General features: G+C 43.8%; 2 protein-coding genes across 2 annotated transcripts; one reads left to right on the forward strand and one right to left on the reverse strand.

The window, feature by feature from the left end:
• Window positions 1-1,709: 1,709 nt before the first annotated feature.
• Window positions 1,710-5,792, forward strand: best1 (bestrophin 1; the record flags this gene model as incomplete). Its single annotated transcript, XM_083893630.1, has 9 exons — window positions 1,710-1,861; window positions 1,950-2,044; window positions 2,140-2,373; window positions 3,554-3,708; window positions 3,810-3,887; window positions 4,088-4,240; window positions 4,352-4,432; window positions 4,517-4,668; window positions 4,748-5,792. 9 exons carry the CDS (start codon window positions 1,710-1,712, stop codon window positions 5,790-5,792), a joined length of 2,145 nt encoding a protein of 714 aa, XP_083749756.1.
• An 817-nt stretch (window positions 5,793-6,609) lies between these two features.
• Window positions 6,610-7,687, reverse strand: LOC310930572 (ferritin, heavy subunit-like; the record flags this gene model as incomplete). The annotated part of the gene is made up of 4 exons (XM_083893604.1): window positions 6,610-6,768; window positions 7,039-7,164; window positions 7,344-7,490; window positions 7,586-7,687. The coding sequence occupies 4 exons, from the start codon at window positions 7,685-7,687 to the stop codon at window positions 6,610-6,612; spliced, it is 534 nt and encodes a 177-aa protein (XP_083749730.1).

Raw genomic sequence — 7,687 nt, forward strand, 5'->3', positions numbered from 1 at the left:
AGTTACATGCTGCAACTTACGAGGAAACTAAGAGGTTCATGTTCAAAAAGACTCCCAGAGGATATGTATGGGCTGAAATATGTGCCAACAGAAACTGAATTTGAATAATTTATATTTGAATTGATAAAAAATTTAATAATTGCATTAGAAAAATTTCATTTGAATCATTTGTATTTGAATTTGAATTGCTAAACTTGAATAATTGCATTACAAAATTGAATTTGAATCACATAACTTGAATTTGTATTGTTTAATTTGAATTATTGCATTGAAAAACTGAATCTGAATAGTATAATTTGAAATTGTATTGTTTAATTTTCCTTCATCCTTGAACTACCCGGATGTCTGTCACAGTAATTTGAATCCGAATTTTGAGTAATGAATTTGAATTGTGAGAATTGAATGCGAAGATATATGGAGTGTTGAATTTGAAAAATTGAATTTCAATTTATACTATTCAGATTCAGTTTTTCAATGCAATAATTCAAATTAAACAATACAAATTCAAAGTATGTGATTCAAATTCCGTTTTTTTGATGCAATTATTCAAGTTTAGCAATTCAAATTCAAATTTAAATAGTTTCTGGTGGCACATATTTCACCCCATAGATATGACCTGTCCAGTGTTTAAACTACGACTCACACACACCGTCATACAAAAGGAATTCTTCAAGTTATCTTATGTAAACATTCGTTAACGGAGGAAACAATATTTTTCACACAAGTTTCACACAAGTCAAAGACACAACATTACACACATACTCACCAAAATGCTCAAACCCCGAGTACTCGTCGTTGCCAGTATATCAAAAACCTGTAAAACATAGTATTAGTGCTGTCCAGGTTGTTGGGTCTGGAGTGTGTCGAGTCTAAGAAGTTGGACCTTGTCTGCACCTCACCCTGCGTCGAGTCACCTGTTTGAACAGGAAGGGTTAATCACTAACACTTGCTGACCAGTAACCACTGAGCTGTGCGCATTTCTACCAGCAGGGAATCCTGAGTTTCCACAGTCTAACCTGAGTTATATCAAATGCTGTAAAGATGCTTCAATGGAAAAAATCATCGAGTTTACTGAAATATTGAATGAACTTGAATGAAAAAATGTGATATAGTGATTTGTGTAATGTAAAAACGTCCCAAAACTAAACACAATGTACGTGTTCAGCCAGCTGCTCTGCTGTTTCCAGATTTGTTCAGATTAACAGGACCCAGCCTCACAATGCAGCTTTGTTGCTCAAACAGATTAAAACATCAAGTGACCGGAGGTGTAGGAGTCCCTCGCTCTCTTTTTCTTTCTCTGTTTTCCTTTCTCAAACATTCGACCCACGGCGAGTACGATGGACGCATTCAGTGGTACGTAACCGCAACCGCAAATAGTCTGTAAATTTGGCCCTTTTTTTGGCCCTTAAAAGTTGTGTTTGTTGTTTCTTCAAATGTATTTTGATTTAGATGTGTAAATTAGGACTGTTTGAGCATGTAGGAAGTGAAAAATCAATTTCAGTTGATTTAGTATGGGACTTAATTTAACCTTCCTGTTTCTTTTTTCTGTGATCACACTGGTTTTCCAGGCTGATCCATGGTATCGAGCTAAGACAAAGAAAAAGTGAACACCACCACAGTGGTTTCCTTCATGTCAGGCCACAGTCAGCCAGCAGGTCGGCCGGCACACAGCAGCAGCAGCAGCAGCAGCAGCAGCAGCAGCAGCAGCAATGACAGTAACATACTCTCGCAGGGTTGCTGATGCAGGTCTGGGAACCTTCTTTCACCTGCTCCTGCGATGGAGAGGCAGCATTTATAAACTGCTCTACAGAGAGCTCATCATCTTCACTGTCTTCTACTACTTCTTTAGTATTGTTTACAGGTACTGATACTGATATTTGATATTCATATCATTCTGTCATTGTCGTAGTGAGTAAGCGAGTGACCGCGGGAGATGTTTCCTCCACCAGGTTTGTGTTAGATAATGACCAGAAGAGGCTCTTTGAGAAACTGTCCATATACTGTGATCGCTATGCAGAGCTCATCCCCGTGTCCTTTGTGCTGGGTGAGTTGGGCGTGATGTACGATTTCCCTCTGCTCCTCCGTGTGTCACACTGGTTCAGCAGCACCATCATCGTCTCATTTGACTTTTCTAACCAGGTTTCTATGTGACCTTGGTGGTGTCACGCTGGTGGGGCCAGTTTGAAAACATCCCCTTGCCAGACCGCTTGGCAGCACTAGTTGGCGGTCACGTCCGCGGGGCTGATGAGGTGTCCAGGCTGACCCGCCGAACTCTGATGCGATACGCCAACCTGTCTGGCGTCCTCATCTATCGCTCGGTCAGCACGGCCGTCTACAAGAGGTTTCCCACCATGCAGCATCTGGTGCAAGCAGGTATGATGTGATCTACATACTACATACGACATGATCACATCCAAAGCTGCTGGCTCTGTTTACACACTTTCAAAACAGTAAGCATTTAGCATTCAGCATTTAGCATTCAGCGTAGGTTACGCAGAGACTCTGAGTCGACGCAGAGTCTGTCGAAGAGCCTCTGCGTCGTCTCCGACTGCACAAAATATTTTTTAAGTGTCCGTCACTCCGTCAAAGGAAAAACGGAGACGGCAAGAGCTGCGATTGGTCCTCAGGACAGGCCGAGCTAACGCTGCTCTGTGCCGGCTCACAGTGTGCGCACCGAGCGTCCACAGACGCGGGGCTGTTCCCCGCCGACAACCGTCGCTGCCAAACTATAAATACGTCATATCTTAACACACACACAGCACATGTTTAGACTCTAAATGGCCAATTTCTCGCCTCAAATTATCTTAAAACTGCGTTCCGTCACACAGAAAAGTGAGAAACGGCCACTGTTTCAACAACAACAGTCTTTCTCTCTCTTTCTCTCTCGGACGCCAGTGCTCACTGTAGCCAGAAGCACAACAACCTTGCGCAGCGACCCCTACTGATCGGGCGGGGAAATTGCAGCGCGTGTCCGTCACCACGACGCAGAAGTATGAAGGCTCGAGTGGTCTCCGTGGTGACGCATTACGCAGTCGGAGAAGTATAATGTGGCCTTTACGTCTGAGCTACAATGGCGTTGAAAAGCGAAACCTAAAAGACCTCAGTATTTTGAATTTGAGTGTAGTAACTATTTTTGGCCACATTCTTACATATGGCACCTTTAACATTTATATTTGACTCTATAATACATTTCTTAGTACTAACACATGTTGTTGTAAATGTGCTAAAAAGAAATCACACCACTTTTTAAAACATTGTTTGAAGCGAAATGTGGCAAAATGTTGCAGTTATTTTCAGCATATTTTTCACTAATTGGTTCTGACTTTTCAGATTTACAATCCCGTTTATTTACAGTGTGAACACTGCACAGTTCAACATTTGGTATGAAAAGCTCTTAGTGACTGCTTTAAATTGTTTGTTTGGTGGATCTGGTGGAGTAGCAGCTGAGGCTGCTAAGGACTGATCACACAGAAACAAACTTCCTAAATGCTTTCTTTCTTTATATGATTGTGGCTATTTTGTCTTCTTCACTGTGTGTTCCGCTCTTTTTCAGGTTTGATAACACCAGAGGAACTGAGGCATCTGGAGAACTTGCCCTCTCCTCATAACAAGTTCTGGGTTCCCTGCATGTGGTTCGTCAGTCTGGCTTTGAGAGCTCGGTCTGAGGGTCGCATCGGCGACGACGTGGCGCTCACGGCCATCCTTACTGTAAGGTGTCGCTTTAAATCTGGTCAGACTGAGCATCATCTCTTTAAGAAGTATTTTTTCTTTAAGTCAGTTCTGCGTGTCTTGTTTTCTCCTCTGTTCAGGAGTTGAATAGTTTACGAGCAAAGTGTATGAAACTGTATGGTTATGACTGGATCAGCCTTCCTCTTGTCTATACCCAGGTTTGTTTCTTTAAAAACACTATAATGTTCACTGATAGTGAAGAACATGATGCAGATGCCTTTGTGATACCTAAACTATTAGATTATTTTTGTTTAAAAACATAACCTAAAGAACAATCATACTGCTCTTCTGAAGACTTGAAATTTCTCTGACGTTGCTGTGAAAACGCTGCCAAGTTTGACTCATGTTTCTTAATTAGGTGGCGACCATTGCTGTCTACAGTTTTTTCCTGGCTTGTCTGATTGGTCGTCAGTTCTTGGATCCAGCTCAGAGTTACCCAGGTCATGATTTGGACTTCTACGTGCCCGTGTTTACCCTCCTGCAGTTTTTCTTCTACGTCGGTTGGCTGAAGGTGAAGAACGTCGGCTTGTGGTTTTCACGATCCCACTACAATGACATTTTATTGGAGATGTTCCCATTTTGAGCTGTATCACTGACGCTTTCCTCTCCTCGCTGGTCTCAGGTGGCCGAGCAGCTCATCAATCCTTTCGGAGAAGACGACGATGACTTTGAAACCAACTTGCTTGTCGATCGCAATTTACAGGTGTGGCTCTATTTGTGTTTGGGGGTTTTTTTTGACTGTCAACTGTCGTCTTCAAACCTGCCGTGGGTTTTCTTTATGTCCCAGGTGTCCTTGTTGTCTGTGGATGAGATGTATGACAGCGTGCCACTGGTTGAGAAGGATATGTACTGGAATGAGTCTGAACCTCAGCCTCCTTACACCGCAGCCAGCGCTGAGCACCGCAAACCCTCCTTTATGGGCTCAGCCCTGGATATCAGGTTTAGTAATACTTTGATATTTCCTGGCAGATCGTTTCTTAAACACTGTCATTTAACCACCTATGTAAATCTAAACTAGTGTTCCTAAGGAGGAGATGGAGTTTCAGTCGAATCTGGAGCAGATCAAAGAAAATGAAGAAGCCAACTACTCCACCCCACTGCTTGGTCTGGGTCGTTTTCTTGGCGTCCAGTCCCCCAACTTCCCTCGCTCCTCCAGGGTTCCTTTGCTGCGTCGCCGCCCCGGAGCTCCGCTAAGCCGCTTCCCTCTTTACCTGCCGAGTCAAGCTCGCCAGCCGTTCAACCAGGAGCGAGATCTCGACTACGCCTTCTCCGGCATGCCCATGTACGAGAGACCGGGTTTCTACAGCTGCCCACAAACACCCATCCACTGTGTGCCCCCTGCTGTGCCTCGCCCTCGTCCTGCCAGGAGAACACAAAACGAGTGGGACCGCAGCTGCAGCTCCCTCGCCCCTCCCATGGTCGGCTCACAGCTGCCTTCTCCTGACACCCCCGGCCACGTGCCCCAACCGCCATCCTCTGCTTTCCCCTGGCTAAGTGAGGATGGCGAGAGTGCCCCGACCTTCTCCTTCCCTGACCCTCCACCTGAACTCTGTGCACTATCTAAACTCAGACCAGGGCACGGCCTGCTGTCTCGCCGACCTCCCCCTCCTCGCCTCACTCTGGACAACCTTCCCTCATGTGACAGCCAGCCCGGACCGGCGAGCGCTCGAGCTGCAGGAAGCGGAGGAGAACGGGTGTTCTCGTTCACCCCTCCATCTCGAACGGCCACCGCAAATCCCGGTAATCCCAACAGCAGCTCTGGCAGCATTAACGCAACAAGCGCCAACAACAGCGCATGCACAGCAGGGGGTCTCTGCAATGGTACAAGTCACACTCATTTTAGTAACCACGGGAACTTCGGTGCCAACTTCAGGGCAAGCAACGGCGGCACCAACGGCGGGCTTAGCAATAACACAGTTTCCACTTCAGCATTATCACAACAAGAAACCAATCAGCTCAGCTCACCTAAAGATTCAGGAATCTCACTGGCTGATGGAGACCTGCTGAGTGTTCTGGTGGACGGTGGCGTCAATAAGGCGGCAGGAGGGAGGGAGCAGGATTGACTCCATCCTCGTATCACTGATTTTCAAAAATATTTCAGCCACATGGGTATGAATTACAATCCTCTGGAGCTCTACACACAACTGAAAAAGGGGTATGTTGCAAATTCTGGATTGATTTTTCTACTTCAAGATAAAAACCACAGAAACAGAAACTTAGCTGTAATGCAAAAAAAAAAAAAAGCACCTTATGAAAATGAACAGTTTCTTCTGACTCTAAGTGACAAGAAACCAAAAAGTATATATTCTTACATTCTAGTAGTATCAGCATGTGCATAATAATTTTCAATAAAGAAATGAATTATATGTGTACCACTTTATTTTTCATATTCATATTACATTTACTGTATGTAACATTAAATTAACATCTACAAACATTATTTTCATTCATATTAAATAACACATTTAATCCACAAATAACTCCATACAGTTACAGGTCAAAGGTCAATATTAACAATATTAACACACACTGTTTTATCTAGCTTAGAATTAATATCTACACCGTGAGCAGTTTTATTCCACGGAGCCTTGTACAAAGCACCTCAAAACAAACAACCTCTTACATGTCGAGGAAGGGAATCTGACAACTTCAACCACTAGAAAGTAGGGATTAACCGCCATACTTTGAAAGCACAAACAACACATGATATGATTAGCCGAAGGCGTAAATGAAAACACAAATGGCACAAATGGAAATGTCTATTCAGTCTCTAGGACAGTTTGTAAAGTGTAATAGTTATTATCCTTTACTTTTTTGTCAGAGAGAGGCTCGGCCAGCAGAGGGATGTGAGCGGGACACTCATCAGTGTCACAGCACCGTTTATCTTCTCTCTTCAGCCACGGTGTATTTGTCAAAGAGGTACTCGGCCATGCCACACTTTTCCACTCCCATGCGTTGCAGATTTGAGATCCAGTCAGTGAGTTGTTTGATAGATTTTACCTGCTCATCCAGGAAGTGTGTTTCTATGAAGTAACACGTCTGTTTTAAAAAAAAAAAAAAGTCAAGAAAGACAATTGCATTACAAAACATAGCTCACAAAAATTTATATTTAATGACATTTAATTTCTCTATGTGGCTCTGTGATGCACTGGCCTATTGTCCTATGTCAGCTGAGATTAGCACCCCCCCCCCCCCTCCCACAACCCTCATGTGGAGGATAAAGAGATAGACAATGAGTGAATGGATGACCTTTTGACCTCCTGCTGTACCATCATGGCCCACACTTTGGCCTCTCTGTCTGATACTTACATGAGAATCACTGTGTTCAGTCGCTGTTTTGTGCAGGTCCAGCAGTGATTGGTTAACACTTTTCTCCAGCTGCAGAGCGCACTCTAAACCCTCCAGGCCGCTCCCCCACTCATCTCTATCAGGTTTCTAAAAACCAACATAAATAATTCAAGACAATCAATAACCATTATATATTCTGGTTTCACAGTAACTTGTCAAGCATTGAAGACATGTCACTGAAAGGCATTGTTAAAGAGAACATTGACTTTTTCTTAAAGCAAATGCATCGTATCATTGTTGAATTACAAAGGTATTATAAAACACACGCTGATGTCCTGCAGAAAAATCCTGCCTCCCCTCTTATTCTGCAGATTCATCAGCTTGTCTGCATGCTCTCGCTCCTCTCTGGACCGAGCGTGGAAGAACTTTGCAAAATTTGGCAGGGATTTATCGTCCCTTTCATAGTAGTAAGCCTGCAAATCAATCAAAAGGTAAAAAATGCAGAGTCACGAGAAGCACTGAGCAGAAAAGATGCGTATTGAATTACTGGCCTGAAAGTGTCACTTACCATAGAGAGATACACATACGAGGCGTACAGCTCCAGGCTGATCTGTCTGTTAACGGCAGCCTCACAGTCCTGGTGGAAGTTTTGTCGGACCTGTGAACTCAT

Source organism: Microchirus variegatus, assembly GCF_963457635.1.
Source record: "Microchirus variegatus genome assembly, chromosome: 8".
NCBI classification, from domain to species: domain Eukaryota; kingdom Metazoa; phylum Chordata; class Actinopteri; order Pleuronectiformes; family Soleidae; genus Microchirus; species Microchirus variegatus.